The sequence below is a fragment of the Pristis pectinata genome, chromosome 34, assembly GCF_009764475.1.
Source record: "Pristis pectinata isolate sPriPec2 chromosome 34, sPriPec2.1.pri, whole genome shotgun sequence".
NCBI lineage: Eukaryota > Metazoa > Chordata > Chondrichthyes > Rhinopristiformes > Pristidae > Pristis > Pristis pectinata.
In genome coordinates this window covers 3,789,538-3,812,570 of record NC_067438.1, presented here as the reverse complement: position 1 = coordinate 3,812,570, position 23,033 = coordinate 3,789,538, and the positions used below count along the sequence as shown (strand labels likewise).

The 23,033-nt window shown below is 49.1% G+C and overlaps 1 protein-coding gene across 2 annotated transcripts in view; it reads left to right on the top strand.

Moving 5' to 3' along the window:
- The window catches only part of cchcr1 (coiled-coil alpha-helical rod protein 1), a 36,988-nt gene that overhangs the window by 10,878 nt on the left and 3,077 nt on the right, over positions 1–23,033 (top strand). Inside the window, exons 7-15 of one of the 2 annotated variants that reach the window (XM_052043759.1) lie at positions 3,547–3,690; positions 5,761–5,871; positions 9,759–9,865; positions 12,344–12,456; positions 14,183–14,261; positions 15,445–15,569; positions 17,720–17,908; positions 19,543–19,644; positions 21,321–21,472. In XM_052043759.1, coding sequence (XP_051899719.1) covers positions 3,547–3,690; positions 5,761–5,871; positions 9,759–9,865; positions 12,344–12,456; positions 14,183–14,261; positions 15,445–15,569; positions 17,720–17,908; positions 19,543–19,644; positions 21,321–21,472 — 1,122 coding nt within the window. The remainder of the gene's footprint in view (positions 1–3,546; positions 3,691–5,760; positions 5,872–9,758; positions 9,866–12,343; positions 12,457–14,182; positions 14,262–15,444; positions 15,570–17,719; positions 17,909–19,542; positions 19,645–21,320; positions 21,473–23,033) is intronic. The other variant, XR_007958621.1, reaches the window with a different exon arrangement.

Here is a 23,033-nt window from a genome sequence, read left to right as displayed (position 1 = left end):
TGTCCTTCATCAATCATGGAATTGAATTTAGAAGCCGAGAGGTAATGTTGCAGCTATATAGGACCCTGGTCAGACCCCACGTGGAGTACTGTGCTCAGTTCTGGTCGCCTCACTACAGGATGGATGTGGAAGCCATAGAAGGGGTGTAGAGGAGATTTACAAGGATGTTGCCTGGATTGGGGAGCATGCCTTATGAGAACAGGTTAAGTGAACTCGGCCTTTTCTCCTTGGAGCGATGGAGGATGAGAGGTGACCTGATAGAGGTGTATAAGATGAGGCATTGATCCTGTGGATAGCCAGAGGCTTTTTTCCAGGGCTGAAATAGTTGCCACAAGAGGACACAGGTTTAAGGTGCTGGGGAGTAGGTACGGAGGAGGCGTCAGGGGTAAAGTTTTTTACTCAGAGAGAATGGGCTGCCGGCAATGGTGGTAGAGGTGGATATGATAGGGTCTTTTAAGAGACTTTTGGATAGGTACATGGAGCTTAGAAAAATAGAGGGCTATGGGTAAGCCTAGTAATTTCTAAGGTAGGGACATGTTCGACACAACTTTGTGAGCCGAAGGGCCTGTTTTGTGCTGTAGGTTTTCTACGTTTCTATGTACCGAGGTACAGTGGAAAAACTTGTCTTGCGTACCGTTCATACAGATAAATTCACTGCACAATGCATCGAGGTAGTACAAGGTAAGGCAATAACAGAATGCAGAATAAAGTGTTACAGTTACAGAGGAAGTGCAGTACAGGCAGACAATAAGGTGCAAGGTCATATTGAGGTGGATTGTGAGATCAAGAGTCCATCTTGTACAAGGGAATTGTTCATTAGTCTAACAACAACAGGATAGAAGCTGTCCTTGAGCCTGGTGGTACGTGCTTTCAGGCTTTTGTATCTTCTGCCCGATGGGAGGGGGGAGCAGAAAGAATGTAAATTGGTAAATTGGTTTATTATTGTCACATGTACCAAGGGTACAGTGAAAAACTTTGTTTTGCATGCCATCCATACAGATCATTTCATTACAACAGTGCATTGAGGTAGTACAAGGGAAAACTGTAACAGTAGCATTACAGTTACAGAGAAAGTGCAGTGCAGGTAGACAATATGGTGCAAGGTCATAACAAGGCATCTGTGGGTAGACAAACAGAGTTAAAATTACTGCTTGTTGACCTGTCATCACTTCTGAAGGGTTAACGCTGTCCTTGCTTTACAATACTGTCTGACATGTTGCGTATTTGCAGCATTTTCGATTTTAATTTCACATTTCAAGCATCTATACTATTTAACTTTCACCCTGTGAGTCCCTGTGACTGTTTGGGTTTCTCCCGGATGCGGTTTTGCCCCAAGTGCCAAAGAAGTGTGGGTTGGTAGGTTAATTGGCTGCTGTAAATTGCCCCAAGTGTAGGTGTTGTCGGGATGTGGTGACTATGGGTTATCAGGGAAACTTAGTGGAGGAATGGGATTGCTTTGTGAGCAGGCATGGACTCTATGGGCCAAATGACTATAAGATATAGGAGCAGACTTAGGCCATTCGGCCCATCAAGTCCGCTCCACCATTCAATCGTGGCTGTTTTCCTTTTATCAACCGCACTCTCCTCCCTTCTCCCTGTAACCCTTAACCCCCTTTACCAATCAAGAACCTATCGATCTCTGCCTTAAATACACCCAATGACTTGGCCTCCACAGCCATCTCTGATAACGAATTCACAGATCCACCACCCTCTGGCTGAAGAAATTCCTGCTCATTAAAGGGATGCCCCTTTATTTCTGAGGCTGTGCCCTCGGGCTTTCCTACTAATGGAAATGTCCTTGCCACATCCACCCTATCCAGGCCTTTCAGTATGCTGTAGGTTTCAATGAGATCCCCCCTCATCCTTCTGAACTCCATCGAGTACAGGCCCAGAGCTATGAAAGGCTCCTCATGCATTAACCCTTTCATTCCTGGCATCATTCTTGTGAACCTCCTCTGGATGCTCCCCAGGGGCAGCACATCTTTATGACCTCCTGTCTTGTAAGGAAAGGTGGTTGGGGGGAGGGAGTCATGTGGAAATGAGCCCATGACTTTCTGACTTGTGCCAAATAACTGCAAATACAAAAGCAGAATACAGCAGTTGCTGGAAATCTAACATAAAAAAGCAGAATTGATGGAAATCAATACTCAGCAGGTCAGGCAGCATCTATGGAGAGAGAAACTAGAGTTAACGTTTCAGGTCAAAGGCAAAAATGTTAGAAGTGGAATGCGTATTAAGTTGCAGAAGAGGGGGAAGAAGGGGTGGAGAGACCCTAGAGATGATCAGTGGTAGGTGGGAGATCAGGACAGACCAAAGGGCAGAAGGAGCAACAAACAATCTGCTGGAGGAACTCAACAGGTCAGGCGGCATCTGTGGGGAGCGGAAGGAAATTGTTGACGTTTTGGGTTGACTCCCTGCATCAGGACTGAAGGGGTGGCCGGAGGAAGGTGGTAAAGGATTGTCTGGAGGAAGACGTAGTTGTACAAGACACTGGTGAGGCCGCATTTGGAATATTGTGTGCGGTTTTGTTCTTCCTGCCAGAGGAAAGATGCCATTAAGCTGGAAAGAGCACAGAGAAGATTTATGAGGATGCTGCCAGGACTGGAGGGACTGAGTGATAGAGAGAGGTTGGGCAGGCTAGGACTTTATTCCTTGCAGCGTAGGAGAATGAGGGGTGGTCTTATAGAAGTGTATAAAATCATGAGAGGCACAGATAGGGTGAATGCACTCACTCTTTTTCACAGGGTTGGGGAATCAAGAACCAGAGGGCATAGGTTTGGGGTGAGAGGGGAGAAATTTAATAGGAACCCGAGGGGCAACTTTTTCACCCAGAGGGTGGTCAGTATATGGAACGAGCTGCCAGAGGATGTGATTGAGGCAGGTACATTAACAACATTTATAAGGCACTTGGACAGGTCCATGGGTAGGAAAGGGTTAGAGGGATATGGGCCAGATATGGGCAAATGGGACTAGCTTAGGTGGAAATCTTGATGATGCTGGAGGAACTCAGCAGGCCAGGCAGCATCCGCGGAGAAAAGCAGGCGGTCAATGTTTTGGGTCAGGACCATTCTTCGGATGCTGGCTGGCCTGCTGAGTTCCTCCAGTATCATTGTGTTTTTCATCTAGATTCCAGGATCTGCAGTCCTTTGTTTCTCTAGGTGGGAATCTTGGTAGCATGGACTGGTTGGGCCAAAGGACCTATTGCCTATGAGATGAATGGAATCTGAAATCCCAGAAAAGCAGAAGGGAAAAAAAAAATGAATGCTGGAAATGTGAGATACAGAACTGTAAAGGCTGATTAACTAAAATGGTTGAATTACATTTTGAGTCCATGAAATTAGGAGGTGAGATGGTTTCGCTCGAGCTAGCATTGAGTTTCATTGGAACGGTGTAGGAGGCTGAGGACACAGTGAGCTTGGGATGAAGTGACAGGTCACTGGTAGCTTGATGCAGACACAGACTCTGGGGGACTAGGAAGCACAGACCTTTATAGAAGGGAAGAGAAGGCGAGTGGTTATTGTGTTTCCTTCTGTCTTGTGCTGCCAGTCTAAGCCAGATATCCAGAGCGGGGACAGTGGAAAGAAAGTATCACTGGTGACTCGCTGGAGAGAGAAGGTGTTTGCTCTGATGGTGCAGCTGAAGTCACAGGAGATCAGTCACACCAACGACATCAATCGTCTCCAGCTCAAGGTAGGTCCTGGACTCAACAAGTCTCACTGCCGCCCCGGACTGCTTTGTGCCTCGTCTTGCAGAAAGAGCAGCCCTCCGAACTTCCCACAGCCCTGTCCCACTGCCAGAAGTGCAGGAATTTCCGGGTCCCGGCAGCGAGCCCCAGTCCAGGGATGGGATGGGGCTGAGTGTGTAGGACTCATGGCACTGCCAAAAGGTCGATCACATAATCCAGGCTGATCCTCCCGTTGTTCAGGCACTGCCATCTTTCAGAAGAGATGTTAAAACAAAAATACAAGAGATTGCAGAATCTGATTAATTATCACTGACTTGTATGTTGTGAAATTTGTTTTGTGCAGCAATACAGTGCAAAGATATAAAATTAATATAAATTACAAAAATACAGTGCAAAACTGCTGCAATCTGGAACAACAAATGTCTGCTGGAGGAACTCAGTGGGTCAAAGAGCATCTGTGAGGGTGGGGAGGAAGGGGAAGGAACTGTCCATGTTTTAGGTCGAAACCCTGCATCAGGATGTTAAAGAGAATTTGCTGAAACCCCCTCCAGCCCGTGTCAGTCAGTCAGCTGATACTGAGTTATAGGGAGAGGTCGGACAGGCTCGGACTTTATTCCTTAGAGCGTAGGAGACTGAGAGGTGATCTTATGGAGGTGTATAAAATCATGAGGGGCATAGATGGGTGAATGCACTCAGTCTCTTTTCCAGGGTTGGGGAATCAAGAACTGGAGGGCACAGGTTTAAGGTGAGAGGGGAGAGATTTAGTAGGAACTTGAGGGGCAACTTTTTTTTACACAAAGAGTGGTATCGATGTGGAACGAGCTGCCAGAAGAAGTGCTTGAGGCAGATACAATAACAACTTTTAAAGACAGTTGGACAGGTACACGGATAGGAAAGGTTTAGAAGGATATGGACCAAATGCGGGTAAATGGGACCGGCTTGGATGGGGCATCTTGGTCAGCATGGACCAGTTGGGTTGAAGGGCCTGTTTCCGTGCTGTATGACTCTATGACTCACCTACGCCTTCCCCAGCACTGTTACTCTCTGCCCCGAACCACGAGTCATCAGGGTGGGTTCAGTGAGCAGGTAACTCTGCTGGTGGAAGGCAGAAGTGGAATTCAGGGGAGGATTTTCTTTTTAATCCCATGTGAAATTCCTGTGGGTGATCAGATTTGGTTGATAAGTGCGGGATAGGGTTAACCTCCTTCCAGACAGCTGTCACTCAGTGCAGTGTTGCATCCCTCCAGTATTTCCATTAGTTCTGCCTTTCAGGTGCCCTGAGGAAAGTATATTTGTAGCTGAGGTATTGGTCGGTGTTAGGAAGGTGACTGTAACTCAAAATCTCCCAAAATCTGCATGTTGTTATTTTGCACAGACCAACCCTTATTGTCTTTTCATCCTGACACCAACCCCCCCACACCCCCGCCATTCTGTTTCTCTCCATTTCGCTGGTTCCTGAACTGGGCAAGTGTCAAGATCAAGACAAGATAAGATATCTTTATTAGTCACATGTACATTGAAACACACAGTGAAATGCATCTTTTTGTGTAGAGTGTTCTGGGGGCAGCCCGCAAGTGTTGCCACGCTTCTGGCGCCAACACGGCATGCCCACAACTCCCTAACCCGTACGTCTTTTGGAATGTGTGAGGAAACCGGAGCACCTGGAGGAAACCCACGCAGACACAGGGAGAACGTACAAACTCCTTACAGACAGCAGTGGGAATTGAACCCTGGTCGCTGGCACTGTAATAGTGTTACGCTAACCGCATTTAGTCATTTTGTCATTCTTAAGGTGAAGTCATTCTTTGCAACTTTTTCTTTTCATTGTTAATTCCTTATTTTTATAATAAATTTGCTTTTGGATTTCTTGGCCGCAGTCAAAAATTCACATAAATTGGTTGGCAATTGCTACAAAATCTTGAAACAGCCCCTTTTCCTGAGGATTTGTCAGATCACACAAGGCAGAAAGGGCCCTTGATGTGATTGGATTTTTGCTTTTATCTTCTTGCTGTCATTAGCTCAGCAGGACATTTATTGTGAAGCACGCACAGCTCAAATTCTTGTACCAAATGCAGATTGCAGACCTGGAGGAGGAGCTTGCAGTGAAAGGTCGGGAACATGCAGTGCTGGTCCACAGCTTACAGGACAGGACTGCAGAGGTGGACATGGAGCGGGTGAAAAACCAGGTGAGTAATTATCAGAGGAGAGCAAAAGGGAGTGTGAGCACTCGTGTATGTAATGTAGAAGTGTGTACTTCACATAAAAATACAGAAGTGTGCAATAGTACTGAAGTAAATGCGTACAGGGTATCTGAGAAAAGTATTGCATTGGAGGTGCTTTCAGCTACAACATTCTGCTTTGAATCTAGCCATGCTTGAAAAGTCTACAAATTCTTTAGATATCTACCATGGCTTTGGGTGCCCACCACGGCTTTGGGTGTCCACCACGGAATTAGATGCCCACCAGGAATTTAGCTGTCTACCAAGCCTTCAGCTGTGAGCACTGAGATTGGATGTGAATGTTGGCTTTCGATGTCAGCCTGGGCTTTCAGCGGAAGCTCTCTCATCTCTGGGTCTGATGGCTGTGGGTTCAAACTCCACAGACGACCAAGAACAAAACCTAGACTGGTGCTTCCAGTGTGGTGCTGCGATTCCTGTATTACAATAGTGACGTAATGTTCATCCTTTCTTTCAGTGTTGAAGCAGCTGTACTTTTATCTCCATCTGTTTTCCAGTTACACTGAACATGCTGAATGAACTGGCGACAGTTATTGTTAACTTTCTCCTTTTCCTTTTTCTCGCTCTCTCATCTTCCCCTTTCTCTTAATCTCTTTCTTTCTATGTGTGTTCTTTTTTTTTAATCTGTTTTTTAATTCTTTTACCTTTAATTTTTCTATCTCTTTCTCACTTGTTTCTTACTCCATCCAGAACATAAGAAACAGGAGCAGAAGATCAAACAGCCTTTACAGCCTTCTACACCATGTACTTTTGTTCTCAGCACCACTTTTCTGTGCTTATCACATAATCATTGACTCCCTTGTAGCTTAAATGTTATTATCCAGTTCGAATATATTCAATGACTCAACCTTTCTGCAAAAATTCTCAACCCTCTGCAAAGAAGTTCTTATTCATCTCTATTTAGAATGGATTTATTCTGAAACAATGCGCGTGGACAATTATTCTGAAACAATGCCAACTGGGTCTAGATACTCCTGTTAGGGGAAACCTATCCTGTATTGGGTAGATGATACAGGAGCCTGAGGGCACGTACCACCAGACTTAAGGACAGCTTCTAACCCACTGTGATAAGACTATTGAACGGTTCCCTTATACGATGAGATGGACTGTGACCTCACGATCTACCTTGTTGTGACCTTGCACCTTATTGCACTGCACTTTCCCTGTAGCTGTGACACTTTACTCTGTACTGTTATTCTTTTTACCTGTACTACATCAATGCACTCTGTACTAACTCAATGTAACTGCACTGTGTAATGAATTGTACGATCGGTTTGTAAGACAAGTTTTTCACTGTACCTCGGTACAAGTGACAATAATAAACCAATACCAATACATATTCATGACCGTAGTCGCCAAGAGTGGTGGGAAACTGGAAGATTGGGAAAACTTTAAAAAGCACCAAAGAACCACTAAGCAAGCAATAAGGAAAGGGGAGATAGATTACTGAAGTAAACTTGCACAAAATATAAAAGCAGATAGTAAAAGTTTTTATAATTATATAAAGTGGAAAAGGGTGGCTAAAGTGAATGTAGGTCCCTTGGAAGATGAGAAGGGGGAATCAATATTGGGTAATGTGGAAATGGCCGAGACCTTGAACAACTATTTTGTGTCAGTCTTCATGGTGGAGGACACGTCTAACATGCCAAATAGAGATGTTTTGGATGTGATGAGAGGTGAGGACTTCGATACAATCGCTGCCACTAAAGAGGTAGTGATGAGCAAACCAGTGGGCCGAAAGGTAGACAAGTCCCCTGGTCCTGATGGGATGCATCCCAGGGTACTGAAAAAAAATGGCGTAAGTTATACTAGACGCACCTGTGATAATTTGCCAAAATTCTTGGACTCTGGGCAGGTCCTGGTGGATTGGAAGACAGCGAATGTCACACAACTGTTTAAAAAAGGATGTAGGCAAAAGGCAGGTAACTATAGGCCAGTTAGCTTAACGTCTGTAGTCGGGAAAATGCTTGAAGCTATCACTAAGGAAGAAATAGTGAGACATCTGAATAGAAGTGGTTCCACCAGGCAGACACAGCATGGATTCAGGAAGGGCAGGTCCTGTTTGACAAACTTACTGGAGTTCTTTGAGGATATATTGAGCGTAATGGAGGGGAACAGGTAAATGTTGTGCTCTTGGATTTCTAGAAGGCATTCGATAAGGTGCTTATAAAAGACTTATCCATAAGATAAGGATGCATGGATAGAGGATTGGTTAACCAATAGAAAGCAGAGAGTTGGGATAAATGGGTGTTTCTCTGGTTAGCAATCAGTGGTGAGCGGGGTGCCGCAGGGGTCGGTGCTGGGCCCGCAGCTGTTCACGATATACATCAACGATTTGGAAGAGGGGACCAAGTGTAGCATATCTAAGTTTGCTGATGACACTAAATTGAATGGAAAAGCAAATTGTGCAGGGAATGCAGAGAGTCTGCAAAGAGATGTAGATAGGTTAAGTGAGTGGGCAAGGGTCTAGCAGATGGAGTAGAATGTCAGTAAATGCGAAGCCATCCACTTTGGATGGAAAAATAGAAGATCAGATTATTATTTAAATGGTGAAAGATTGCAGCATGCTGCTTTGCAGAGGGAATTGGGAGTGCTTGTGCCTGAATTGCAAAAGGTTGGTTTGCAGGTGCAACAGGTTATCAAGAAAGCAAATGGAACGCTGGCCTTCATTGCTGGAGGGACTGAATTAAAGAGCAGGGAGGTTATGCTGCAACTGTACAGGGTACTGGTGAGGCCATACCTGGAGTACTGCGTGCAGTTCTGCTCTCCGTACTTGAGGAGATATATACTGGCTTTGGAGGTGTGCAGAGGAGGTTCACCAGGTTGATTCTGGAGATGAGGGGGTTAGCTAATGAGGAGAGATTGAATTGCCTGGGACTCACTGGAATTCATAAGAATGAGAGGGGATCTTACAGAATCATGTAAAATTATGAAAGGAATAGATAAGATAGAGGCAGGAAGGTTGTTTCCACTGGTAGGTGAGACTAGAACTTTGGGACATAGCCTCAAGATTTGGGGGAACAGATTTAGGACAGAGATGGGGAGAAACTGCTTTTCCCAGAGAGTAGTGAATCTGTGGAATTCTCTGCCCGGGGAAACAGAAGAGGCTACCTCATTAAATATATTTAAGACACAGTTAGATAGATTTTTGCATAGTAGGGGAATTATGGGGGAAAGGCAGATAGGTGAATCTGAGTCCACGGCCAGATCAGCCATGATCTTATTGAATGGCGGAGCAGGCTCGACGGGCCAGATGGCCTCCTCCTGCTCCTATTTCTTATGTTCTTACGACCCTGTCAATTCCCTGTCAGAAGCTTAAATGTTTCAATAGGATCACCTCTCATTCCTTTAAAAACCGATGAGTGCAGGTCCAACCTGCTCAACCTTTCCTTGTAAGTCAATATCTTCAACCCTGAAATTAATCTGGTGGATCTGACCTGCAGTGCCCATCACGTCCATTAATCCTTAAATCTGGAGACCAGATCTGCACACAGCACTCCTGGTGCAGTCTCACCAGCACTCTGGAAAGTTGCATCCAAACTTCCCTACTTTTATATTCCATTTCCACTAACATTCCAGTAGCCTTCCCAACACTTGCCGAACCTGCATGTTAATTTATTTCACATGCAGGGGGCCCAGGTCTGTTTGCATTGCAAGTGGTCGCCATTTAAGTAATTGCTTTGCACTCTCTCTCTCTCTCTCTCTCTCTCTCTCTCTCTCTCTCTCTCTTTCTGTGTGTGTCTCTGTTTCTCCCTCTGTCTGTGTGTGTCTCTGTGTCTCTCTTTCTCTCTCTCTCTCTCTCTCTCTAGTAGGTAATCATCTCTTTATCCTTGCAGTGCCTCAGGGACGACCTGGCTGATGCTGAGAACAATGTGGTTCGGCTTCAGGAGAAGGCAGACCGAGCCGACAGTGCTCTCCGCCATGTCCAAGAGCAAATGAGCAGGTAGGTGGAGTGACAAAGTGGATCAGTTCAAGATGCATCCTGTTGGAATGATATTGATGCGCCAAGGGAGAGTGAATTACATTCTGCTGTGTGGGTGCAGGGTTTAGTAGCGTGGTTAATCTGTTCGTGGCCAACACTTCTGGCAGAAGGTGTTCAATTCAGATAAGTGCAAGGTGTTGCATTTTAGGAAGTCAAACCAGAGTAGGACTTTCATAGTGAACGGTGGGGCCCTGGGAAGTGTTGTAGAACAGAAGGACCTAGGAATACAAGTACATAGTTCCCTGAAAGTGGCGTCACAAGTAGATACAATGGTGAAGAAGGTGTTTCGCACACTGGCCTTCATCAGTCAGTACACTGAGTGTAGGAGTTGGGATGTGATCTTGCAGTTGTACAAGATGTTGGTGAGGCTGCACCTGGAATATTGTGACAGTTTTGGTCACCCTATTTTAGAAAAGACGTCATTAAGCCGGAAAGGGTGCAGGGAAGACTTATGAGGATGGTGCTAGGACTCGAGGGCCTGAGTTATAAGGGAGAGGTTGGGCAGACTAGGAGTTTATTCCTTGGAGCGTAGGAGACTGAGGGGTGATCTTATAGAGGTGTATAAAATCATGAGGGGCATCGATAGGGTGAATGCACTCAGTCTTTGTCCCAGGGTTGGAGAATCAAAAACTAGGGGGCGTAGATTGAGGGTGAGGGGAAAGATTTAAAAGGCAACAACTTCACGCAGAGGGTGGTGCGTGTATGGAACGAGCTGCCAGAGGAAGCTGGTTGAGGTGGGTACAATAACAACGTGTGAAAGGCACATGGACAGGAACATGGGCAGGAAAGGGTTAGAGGGATATGGAGCAAACATGGGTAAATGGGACAGGCTTTGGTGGGCATCTTGGTCGGCGTGGACAAGTTGGGCCAAAGGGCCTGTTTCCATGCTGTATGACTCTATAACCTCCCTACAGCAGAAGAATCCAGAAGTTGATTGGCGCCTGGGCACTGTTGAAGTGGCACCCCCCACCCCAGTGTTTACTTCCCTGCACCAATATTACTGCCCAGCAGAGGGCACCCGAATGCTCTTGGCCCAGTTCTCATTCTCCCAGACCAGGTGCTGCAGGAATTCATCCGCTTCTTTGGCCCTGGGCATCACTGGCAAGTTCAGCACGTGTTGCCCGTTCCTAACTGCCCTGGGGGAGGTGAGGGTGAGCTGCTTTCTTGAGCCACTGCAGTCTCTGTTGTGAACTGCTGTTAGGTAGGGAGTTCCAAGATTTAGACCCACTGTGGATGAAGGAACAGCGAATCTTTTCCAAATCAGGATGGTGCGTGACTGGGAGGGGAACTTGGAGGTAAAGTTCCCATGTGCCTGCTACCCTTGTCCTTCTTGATGGTGGAGGTTGTGAGTTTGCTGTGGGAATAGCCCAGGCAAGTAACTAGAGTGCATTTTGCAGCCACGGTGTAGAGAATGAATGGTTTGGATAGTGGATTGGGTGCCAGTCAAGTGGGCTGCTCCACCCAGTACAGTGTTGAGTTTATTGAGGGTGAGTGGAGCTGCATTTACCCAGGCAATTGGAGAGTATTTCATCCCAGTCCTGACGTACTTTGTAGATGGTGAAGAGCATTTGGGCTTGACACTGATTTGACATCATGCAGACTATTACCTGTTAACTCGGCAAATCCGTAGGATGGACCCAGGGACAGGTCACAAGGGCTGATAACAACACCAACTTGCATCAGTACAGCACCCTTAATGTGACAAAATTCCCTGAGGTTCTTTGTTTGTTGTCAGACAGAAGGTAACCAGGGCACCAATGCTCAATACAAGAGGGCACCTTTAAGGTAATGGATGGGAAGTTCAAGGGAGATATCAGAGGAAGGTTTTTTAACCAGAGAGTGGTTGGGGCATGGAATGCGCTGCCTGAGGTGGTGGTGGAGGCGGGAACATTGGTCAGATTCAAGAGATTACTGGATAAGCATATGGAGGAATTTAAAATAGAGGGATACGTGGGAGGAAGGGGTTAGATAGTCTTAGGTGAGGTTTCAAGGTTGGCACAACATTGTGGGCCGAAGGGCCTGTATTGTGCTGTACTGTTTTATGTTCTATGTAACACCACACCGGGGCAGATGACAAAAGTTTGCTTGCATTTTAAGGAAGTAGGGTGGGTGGTATCCAAAGGCAATCCCAGAGCTTAGGGTCTAGACAGCTGAGAGCAAGGCCACCAGTGGTGGGGTGATTCAATTCAGGGCCTGAGTTGGAGGTGCAAATAACTCCAGGGGGCAAAGGGCTGAAGGAGGTTATGATGTGGAAGGATTTTAAAACAAGCACAAAGATGTTATTGTCAAGATGCAGCTCAACTGAGAGACAATAAACCTGAGGGTGATTGGCCGCCGGTTAAGAAATGGGCAGCAGAGTTTTGGATGACCTCAGGTTTTCAGCGGGTAGACTGGTGACATTGACCAATTCTTTACCCCACATCCTCCCCCCGAGTGTAGTTTCTACCAGAAGTTCCTGGAGCAGGAGGCAGAACTGAAGAAGGCCTTGTGTCAGCTGGTGAACCTGAGTCAGAGGGTGACCTTCGCCAACAAGCGGATCGATACCATTCACGGTGAGCAAGCTTCAGCGACCATTCCAAATTCCGTTTGGATTTCCTCGGGAAGTGTGGGTGGGATTGTCGGGGGACTAGTTTGTCGGGTGTACCTGCGTCCTCCTCCAATGTCAGAGACCCCACCCACCCTGGACATTCTTACTTCTCCCCCCTCCCATTGGGCAGGAGATTGAAAAGCCTGAAAGCACGTACTACCAGGCTCAAGGACAGCTTCTATCCCGCCGTTATAAGACTATTGAACAGTTTCCTAGTAATCTACCTCACAATCTACCTCATTATGGCCTTGCGCTTTATTGTCCACCTGCACTACACTTTCTCTGTAGCTGTGACGCTTTATTCTGCATTCTGTATTGTTTAACCCTGTACTACCTCAATGCACAGTGTAACGAACTGGTTTGTACGATCGGTATGCAAGACAAGTTTTTCACTGTACCTCGGTACAAGTGACAATAATAAACCAATTCCAATTAACATCTTTGTGTGTGCACTTCCCAGTGGGAATTGGCCGGTACCCGAGAGGGCAGAAGGCATTGGAGAACTTCACCTCCCCTGAAGCTGGCTAACCTACCCTTTCCATTGCCACCACCGCTGACATTGCCACAAATCTAGGAGCGAGGTGGTAGACACTGTTGTTTGCTCAGACGGTTTGTTTGACACCCAAGCTTGAGTTACAGCTGGAAATGGGAGTTCGGGACAGGGAGGGGGTAATCAGAATCAGATTTATTATCACTGACATATGACGTGAAATTTGTTTTACAGCAGCAGTATAGTGGGAAGACATAAAAATCTATAAATTACAAAAATAAGTAATTAGTGAAAAAAAAAGAAATAATGATATAGTGTTGATGGACCGTTCAGAAATCTGATGGTGGAGGGAGAGAAGCTGTTCCTGAATTGTTGAGAGTGGCCTTCAGGCCCCTGTACCTCCTCTCCGATGGTAGTAACGAGAAGAGGGCATGTCCCAGGTGAGGGTCTTTAGTGATGGATGCTGCCTTCTTGAGGCACCACCTCTTAGAGATGACCTGAATGGTAGGGAGGGCTGTGCCCGTGATGGAGCTGGCTGAGTCTACAACCCTCTGCAGCCTCTTGCGATCCTGCACATTGGTGTCTCCATACCAGGCAGTGATGCAACCAGTCAGAATGCTCTCCACCGTACATCTGTAGAAATTCGTATGAGCCTTTGGTGACATACTGAATCTCCTCAAATTCCTAATGAAGTAGAGCCGCTGGCATGCCTTCTTCATGATTGCATCAATGTGTTGGGCCCAGGATAGATCCTCTGAGATGTTGACGCCCAGGAACTTGAAGCTGCTCACCCTTTCCACCACTGACCCCTCAATGAGGACTGGTGTGTGTTCTCCTGACTTTCCCTTCCTGGTCCACAGTCAGTTCCTTGGTCTTGCTGACGTTGAGTGCGAGGTTGTTGTTGCGACACCACTCGACCAGCCGATCTATCTCACTCCTGTACGCCTCCTCATCGCCACCTGAGATTCTGCCAACAACAGTGGTGTCATTGGCAAATTTGTAGATGGTGTTTGAGCTCTGCGTAGCCACACTGTCATGAGTGTAGAGAGAGAAGAGCAGTGGGCTAAGCACGCATCCCTGAGGTGCGCCTGTATTGATTGTCAGTGAGGAGGAGGAGGGGAAAGAGGGGACAGGTGCTGGGGGATGGGAGTTGTTGCACAGCGGGCTCCATTTGTGACAGCCTTCATCTTGCTCTGACCAGGGTTGTGTGCTCGGAAGGAGGCACTCGCTCGGCTTCAGCTGCAGGAGGGGAGCAGAGAGACAGGAGGAGACATGGGCAGGTCGGTACCGCACAGCACGGAAACAGACCCTTCGGCCCACCGTGTCCTTGCTGACCTCCAAGCGCCCATCTGCACGAAGCCCAAGCTTCTGTTCTTCAACGCCATTGCTCCATTCTCTCGCCACCCACTTACACTGGGGGCAATTTGTAGAGTCACAGAGGGACACAGCACGGAAACGGGACCTCCAGCACATGGAGTCTGCGCCCGTCACCAACCACCCAGTTACACTAATCCTACGTTAATCCCATTTTTCATTCCAATATTCTCGTAAACTCCCCCCATCCCTGTGAAAGTCGACCCACGGTGTAATAAAGCAGACGACAGCAGAACCAAGGAGCGTACAACTAATGCTTTATTCTTTAACGCCAATGAGAGTGAGGGATCCAGAGAGTAAACAGTGTAACCCGAGCTCCGTATCGATCCCCACTCAAAGATTTATACGTTTGTGTCCCTCCTTTTATACTAAATTTAAAGATGCCTACCTGCAGAGCTGCACATACTTGGGCAGTTGCTTACAGCAAACTTCAGCAAAACAAGATATGCCTTAAGCACTTCTTTGTTTCACCAAAGCACCTGCACATCTTGAAGTCATAACTATAGTCACACCATGGTTGAAGCAATAATAGCTGCACACCACTAACCCTTACATTTCCAGTTACCTTTTACACCCCCCCCACCCCTTAGAACACCACTCACACGCTCGGGGCAATTTACAGCAGTCAATTAACTTATAAACCCGCACATCTTCGGGATGTGAGAGGGAACCGGAGCACCCAGGGGAAACCCCCACAGTCACGGGATGAACTTGGAAAGTCCACGTGGACAGCACCATGTGGGGCTTGAACCAGGGTTTCCGCTGCTCTGAGGCAGCGGCTGTACTAACTGCGCCACCCGCCAGCAACCAGTTAACCTGCCAGCCAGCACGTCTTTGGGACTTGGGAGGAAATCCACGCGGTCACAGGGAGAACATGCAAACTCCACACACACAGCGCCCAGCACCAAGTTTGAGCCGGGTTGTCCGGAGCTGCGAGGCAGCAGCACTAACTGCTGCACCGCCCGTCACTCCCCCAAGCCCCGAGGACCAGGGGGTTCTGCGGCAGGACCTTCAGCTGGCGAAGGTTGGCATACCTTGCACAGCCCTGAGCCACCTGCCTTCACTGCCTCTCCCGCTCTGTTCCCACAGGCGCAGCTGCGAGGACCTGGAGAAGGAGCTCGAGCTGCTGAACGGCGAGCGGGACCTGTTGGCAGCTGAGCTGAAGCGGAACTCCCAACTGATCGAGAAGAAGGTCACGGAGGCGCGGATAAAGTGTGAGTACCCTGTGGCCCTCGCCCTTCTGCAAGCAGCTTCCGCAACCACTCAGTCTGCACCAGACAGCCGGTTATGCTGGCCAAATAACACCGCAATCATTGGTGTCAGTCACAGAGGCGCTCCCTGCCGTGGCAGGTTTAGACAGGATGAATGGGAGACCAGAGACTGCAGACGCTGGAATCTGGAGCAACACACACTCTGCTGGAGGAACCCAGCGGGTCGAGCAGCATCCGTGGGGGTGGGAAGGAATTGTCGACGTTTCGGGTCAAAACCCTGCATCAGGAGTCAGTGCAGGGTTTCAACCCGAAACATTGATGGTTCCTTTCCTCCCACAGGTGCTGCTCGACTGGCTGAGTTCCTCCAGCAGATTGTGCGTTGCTCCAGAAGCTGGAATCTGCAGCAAAAAAAACAAATTGCTGGAGGGACTCAGCGGATCGAGCAGCATCTGTGGAGGGAAATGGGTGGTCAACGTTTTGGGTCGTGACTCTTCATCTGGACTCTAGATGAATTGAGAACTTGATCCCATTGGTGAATGGTTCAGGGATCAGGGACACAGATTCTAAAACTTTGGTTAGTCTGCACTTGGGGTATTGTGTGCCACTCTGGTTGCCCCATTACAGGAAGGATGTGGAGGCTTTGGAGAGGGTGCAGAAGAGATTTACCAGGATGCTGCCTGGATTAGAGGGCATGTGCTATGAGGTAGGTTGGACAAACTTAAGTTGTTTTCTCTGGAGCGTCAGAGGCTGAGGGGAGACCTGATAGAGGTTTATAAGGTTATGAGAGGCGTAGACAGGGTTTTTCACCGTACCTCTAGACAAAGTGCAGTGCAAGCAGACAATTAGGTGCAAGGTCATAACGAGGTAGATTGTGAGGTCAAGAGTCCATTTTGTACAAGGGAACTGTTCATTAGTCTTACAATAGCAGGATAGAAGCTGTCCTTGAGCCTGGTGGTACGTGCTTTCAGGCTTTTGTATCTTCTGCCCAATGGGGGGGGGGGGGGGGGGGGGGGAGGAGGAGCAGTAAGAACGTAAATTGGTTTATTATTGTCACATGTACCAAGGTACAGTGAAAAACTTTGTTTTGCATGCCACCCATACAGATCATTTCATTACAACAGTGCATTGAGCTAGTACAAGGTAAAACAGTCACAGTAGTGTTACAGAGAAAGTAAAGTGCAGTGCAGGCAGACACAAAGTGCAAGGGCTGTGATGAGGTAGATTGTGAGGTCAAGACTGAGAGGCATTAGTTGAGGACAGGACTGGGTTTGAACGTTCCACAATCAAAGAGCTTCCCAGCACTCGCCACCTGAGCTCATTCCTGGTGTGAGAAGCCAGGGAAAGTTTCCTCGTGTTCGTGAGGCTCCACTCAAACACCATTCAACAGTTTCAGGAAAGGGGAAGAGTCAGTTGGTCCAGGTGCAGAGGGAGCCTCCTCGGGCCCTGCAGCCCCATAAGTTTTCTGATTCCTTGGGCTCATCCAATTTCCCCGTGACATGCAGCCACCAGTAGAACCAAAGGAATGGAAGCAGGAGTTAGCCTGTTGGGCCCTCGAGCCTCTTCCACCACTCAATCGGATCCAGTCTTGGCCTGAACATCACTTCCCCGCTCTCTCCCACACCCTTGACCCCCTTGCAGCTTAAACGTCTTGTCGATCTCCACCTTCAATATGTTCACTGACTCTGCCTCCACTGCTCCACGGTTCCAAAGACAGGAAACTTCTCCTGATTCGTCGAGTCAACCCCTTATTCCGAAACCGCGTCCATCTCGTTCTCTCTTATGCCACGACGGGAAACATCCTCTCAGCTTCCACCCTCTCGTGAGTGGCCAGGCCGTCTGTAGTCTGGCCCCCAAGCTGCGGAACGCCCTCCCTAACCCTCTCTGCTTCCCTTGCTACTTCGACGGCCCTCCACAGCATCCACCTCTGTTGTAATGAAATGATCTGTATGGATGGCCTACAAAGCAAAGCTTTTCACTGTACCTCAGTACATGTGACAATAATAAACCAATTTTAATATCTCCTTGTGTGGCTTGGTGTTGGGTTTTGACTGAACGATGCTGATGCCACAATTTAAATCCACACTCCTGTTGTCATAAATATGAACGTTCTTTGGGGAAATGTTCTCCTTTCCATCCTCCTGTTTCCGTTTTAGTCGAGGCGGAGCTGAAGGACCACGCGGCAGCGGCCGGGCAGCTGGAGGAAGCCTTGGAAGAGAAGACTCGGCAGCAGCAGAGGTTGACCGAGCGGCTGACCGAGGCTCAGCAGGAGCTGGGCGAGGCTCGGGAGGCTGCTGAGGTCCTGCGGGCAGACCTGTGCCAGCAGCAGGGGAGGTACGAAGAAGGTGAGTGCCACCTTCGCCAAGGTGGTGGGAGGCTGGGGCGCGGCACAAAGGAGAACCACGGCCACGGGTTGAAGCTGCGGTTGGGGACGAACGTCCTCAGTAGATTTCACCTCGTTCTCAGGCCTCACACAGCCAAGCTCATTCACCCATCAGCCTTGTGCTTGCTGACATTCATTTATGGGATGTGGCCAGGGTGATTCATTGGCCATCCTGAATCACCCTTCAGAAGGCGCTGGTGAGACGCCTTCTTGAACCACTGCAGTCCGCCTGCCGATGGTCCTTGCGCTGTGCTAAGTGGAGAGCTCTAGTGATTAGGTCCATGTGCAGAGAAGGAGCAGGAGTCGGCCACTCCGCCCCTCAAGCCTGGCCCTGCCACTCAACACAGAACAGAACAGTACAGCACAGGAACAGGCCCTTTGGCCCACAATGTCTGTACTGAACACAGTGCCAAATTAAACTAATCTAAACCCTAAACATGATCCATATCCCTACCTTCTCTACATCTTGATGTGCCCACTTAAAAGCCTCTTAAACGCCACTAGTTTAAGGAGGAAGGTATAAGGGGGATGTCAGAGGCAAGTTTTTTTTTCCCCACACAGCGAGTGGTGGGTGTGTGGAACGCACTGCCTGCAGAGGTTGTGGGGACAGATACATTAGGGACATTTAAAAGACTCTTAGATAGACACATGAATGATAGAGAAATGGAGGGCTATGTGGGAGAGAAGGGTTAGATAGATATTAGAGCAGGATAAAATGTCAGCACAACATTGTTGGCTAAAGGGCCTGTACTGTGCTGTAATGTTCTATGTTCTATCATATTTGCTTCCACCACCAGCCCTGGCAGCTCATTCCAGCACCCACCATTCTCTGTGTAAAACTAAACTTTCCCCCTCTCAGCTTAAATGCATGTCCTCTAGTACTTGACATTTCTACCCTGGGAGAAAGGTTCTGACTTTCTACCCTACCTATGCCTCTCATAATTTTATAAACTTTTGTCGGGTCTCCCTCAGCCTCTGACACGTCAGAGAAAACAACCCAAGTTTGTCCAACCTCTCCTTTTAGCTCACACCTTCTAACACAGGCAGCATCCTGTTAAACCTCTTCTGCATCCTCTCCAAAGCCTCCACATCCTTCCCGTAATGGGACGACCAGAACTGCGCACAATATTCCAAGTGCGGCCTAACCAAAGATTTATGCAGCCGCAGCGTGACTTCCTTTCTCTTGTACTCAGTGCCCCGTGCAATGACGGCAAACATGCCATACGCCTTCTTTACCAACCTATCTACTTGCATAGCCAGACACGAATGTGGCTGACCTGCCCCAGGCCTCATCTCCTCTTATGTGCCATTTCCCTACAGCCCTCAATTCCGTGTTATATTAAAAATATATCGACCTCCTCTTTAAATGTTTCCAACGATCTGGCCTCCACAGCCCTCCGCGGTGTAGAGTTCCAGAGATCCACTGCCCTCTGCAAGGAGTTCCTACACATGTCAGTTTTAGGAGAACTGTCCCCAGTCTTTTAACAAAACCTCCTAACAGAATCACAAAAGCTTCTCAGTGTGTCTCGGTACGTGTGATGGTAATAAACCCACGACGATCACGACACGCTCACCGGCCCACGTTGGTCCTTGCAGCTCTGCGGGAGAAGGTGGCAGAGGTGGAGAGCCGCGCAGCCGAGCAGCTGTCCGAAATGGAGAAGCGACTCAACGAGGCCCGCAGGGAGCACACCAAGGCTGGTGAGTGGGCCAGCGCAGGCAGGGAAGGGGGGGGATTGGGGTGGGCGGGTGGGGGTGGTGAGACGAGTGGAAAGGATCCCCCCCACCCACTCTGAGTTTGTCCTCTGTCTTCACTGTGGGGCAGTGCTTTCGATTAAACGCCCCCGACCTTGTGTTCAAATCTTCCTCGTTCCCTCCCTGCCTCTGCCCCTCACCTCTCCCCCCCCCCAGTTCCTTCCTCCAAAGCCCCTGCTACTGACGGAGACACAAGAGACTGCAGATGCTGGAATCTGGAGCAACGAACAATCTGCTGGAGGAACTCAGCGGGTCGAGCAGCATCTGTGGGGGGGAAAGGAATTGTCGATGCTTCGGGTCAAAACCCTGCCTCAGGACCAGTTCAGGGTTTCAACATGAAGCGTCAACGGTTCCGTTCCCCCCGCGGATGCTGCTCGATCGGCTGAGTTCTTCCAGCAGATTGGGAGGTTGCAACGAACAAGAGCCTTGCATGCCTCCCATCTTGACTTCGAGAACCCATCCCTGATTCAATGGGTTCACCACTGACAGCCATTCTGTCGGCTGCCTAGGTCCCAAGCTCTGGAATTCTCAAGCTGAACCTCTCTGTACCCCTCTCCACCTAGCCCATTGCCCAATCCTTCCCCCAGCAACCCCCCCCAGCCACTGTCCACCCTTCCCCTGACCTTGCCTGCACCTCCCTCTAACTCCAGGTAGACAGGGTGGTGAAGAAGGTGTTTGGCACGGCACTGGGTATAGAACTTGGGAGGTTATGTTGTAGTTGTACTAGACGTTTGTGAGGCTGCACCTGGAGCACTGTGTACAGTTCTGGTCACCCTGTTATAGGAAAGGTGTCACTAATCTGGAAAGAGTGCAGACAAGGTTTATGAGAATGCTTTCAGGAGCCGAGAGCCTGAGTTATAGGGAGAGGTTGGGCAGGCTGGGACTTTATTCCTTGGAGCGTAGGAGACTCGGGGGTGTATAAAATCATGAAGGACACAGATAAGGTGAATACACACTGTCTTTTTCCCAAGGAAAGGGAATCAAAAGCTAGAGGGCACAGGTTTAAGGTGAGAGGGAAAGATTTGAAGAGGAGCTGGGGGACGGGGGGGAGGGCAACTCCTTCAAACAGAGGGTGGTCCGTCTATGGAACGAGCTGCCAGGGGAAGTGGTTGAGGCAAGTACAATAAAAGCATTTAAAAGACACCAGGACAGGTACACGGATAGGAAAGGTTTAACGGGATATGGGCCAAATGCAGACAAAGTGGGACCAGCTTAGATGGGCATGTTAGATGGGTATGGATGAGTTGGGCTGGAGGGCCTGTTTCCGTGCTGTATGACTCTGTGACCTTGCCCCCTCTCCCCCTCCCCCCTCCCTCTGCCCCTCTCCCACATCTCCCTTAGTGTCCCCCCTCACCCTCCCTCTGCTTCAATACCTCCGTATGCCCCTAACTCTGCCTCCCACAGTCCCTCCCTCTGCCCCCTGCTATCCCTCCCTGCCCTACTGTTCAGCAGATGACAATGGTGGTGACTCCCTAGGCACATTCTGACTAAAGGGGAGCAACTCATCAAATCACCCCCACCAACCCCCTCCCCGAATCACTCGCAGTCCATCCTCCCCTCCGTCCCCCGGCGGGGTGAGGGCAGCTGCTCATTACGTTCCCCTCGGCTTCTCACAAACACAGTGGTGGCCCTGCGCCAAATGGACCGGCAGGCAGCGCGGGACAGGGAGCGGCTGGAAGCCTGCGGAAGATTACAGGAAGAGCAGCACCGGCGGGAGACCCAGCGCCTGAGTGAGCAGCTGCGGGAACTGCAACGGGACAAGAACCTTCTCGTGGTAGGCACCGGCCCCTGGTTTGCATCAATGGGGGCCGGGGGGAGCTGCCCAGAGCGAGGGGTGCAGGGCCTCATCGTCGGGACGGGACAAGGGGAATAGAGCTGGAGATCTTCCCAGCAGGTCGGGCAGCATCCGTGGGGAGTGTTTCCGGTCAACGAGCTTCTGTTAGAAGCAGGCAGGAGATATCACGTCACCCTGAACGTTGATGAGGCAGGGAGCTTGCTGTGGCTTGGGGCGGTTGAAGTGAACCGCACAGATGCATTGGAAGTGAAGCAAGGAGATGCGAAGCAAATCATCCTGAGCTGACCCCCAAATCAGAATGTAGACCTGACCTGAACCAAATGCATGTGGATTCAGAGTTGAACCGCATAGAAACAGGCCCTTCAGCCCACCCTGTCCAATGCTGGCCCTCGAGTACCCATCCACACTGGTCGTGTTTACCAGCATTTGGTCCCTAACCTTCAACGTCTCAGCGATTCAGATGCTGGTCCAGATACAGAAATGTTGTGAGAGTCTCTGCCTCCATCACCCCCTCAGGCAGTGCATTCCAGATTCCAACCCTCCCCCCCCGCGGGTGAAAAATTCCTTCCTTATGTCCCCTCTAAAGCTCTTACGCCTTACCTTAAACCTGTGTCCTCTCTTTGCGGACACTTCTACTACAGGGAGAAGTTCACGACTGTCTTCTCTGTCTGTGCCCCTCATTATTTTAGATAGATATTTATTAGTCACATGTACATCGAAACACACAGTGAAATGCGTCTTTTTGCGTTACTGAGAGTGTTCTGGGGGCAGCCCGCAAGTGTTGCCACTCTTCCGGGGCCAACATAGCATGTCCACAGCTCCTAAACTGAACGTCTTTTTGGAACGTGGGAGGAAACCGGAGCACCCGGAGGAAACCCACGCAGACACAGGGGGAGGACATACAAACTCCTTACAGACAGCGGCGGGAATTGAACACAGGTCGCTGGCGCTGTAATAGCATTACGCTAACCGCTACACTACTGTGCCTGGTTCCATGGTGATCAAAAGTCCCCAGCAGGAGCTGGCAAGGACCAGGGTTTTACCTTCGGTGATCTCAGCCTTCTGAAGGAGCTCATTCTGGGAGCTTCTCCAATGGGAGACCCACGAACCACACCTTACAGCGGCGTCCTCCAGTTAGGGACTTCCCTCCAGAGCTGCAACCTCACAGTCAGAGCTCGAGGAAACAATGAGCAGGAATAAGCAGACCTGCTGGCGGCTCACTGATAAACCAAACTTTGACTTTCATCAGCTATCATTTTAAGATGGAAAAGTGTGCCTGCTCTGTAATAAATGGTGCCCACAAGCATTGAACGGAGCCTGCAGATCTCCTCTCAGCTTATTGCACAGATGCTGTCAGACCTGCTGAGGTAGGTCCAGTAGTCAGCTGAATGTGCGTCCAGTGTCCCCTTTATAATCATTGATGGCACCCCTGTGTCAGTGCCTGTGCCCCCTCAGTTTGTTCCGCATATCCACACAAACACGGAGAGATACAGCATGGAAATGGGCCCTTCAGCCCATCGTCTGTGCTGACCGACAACCG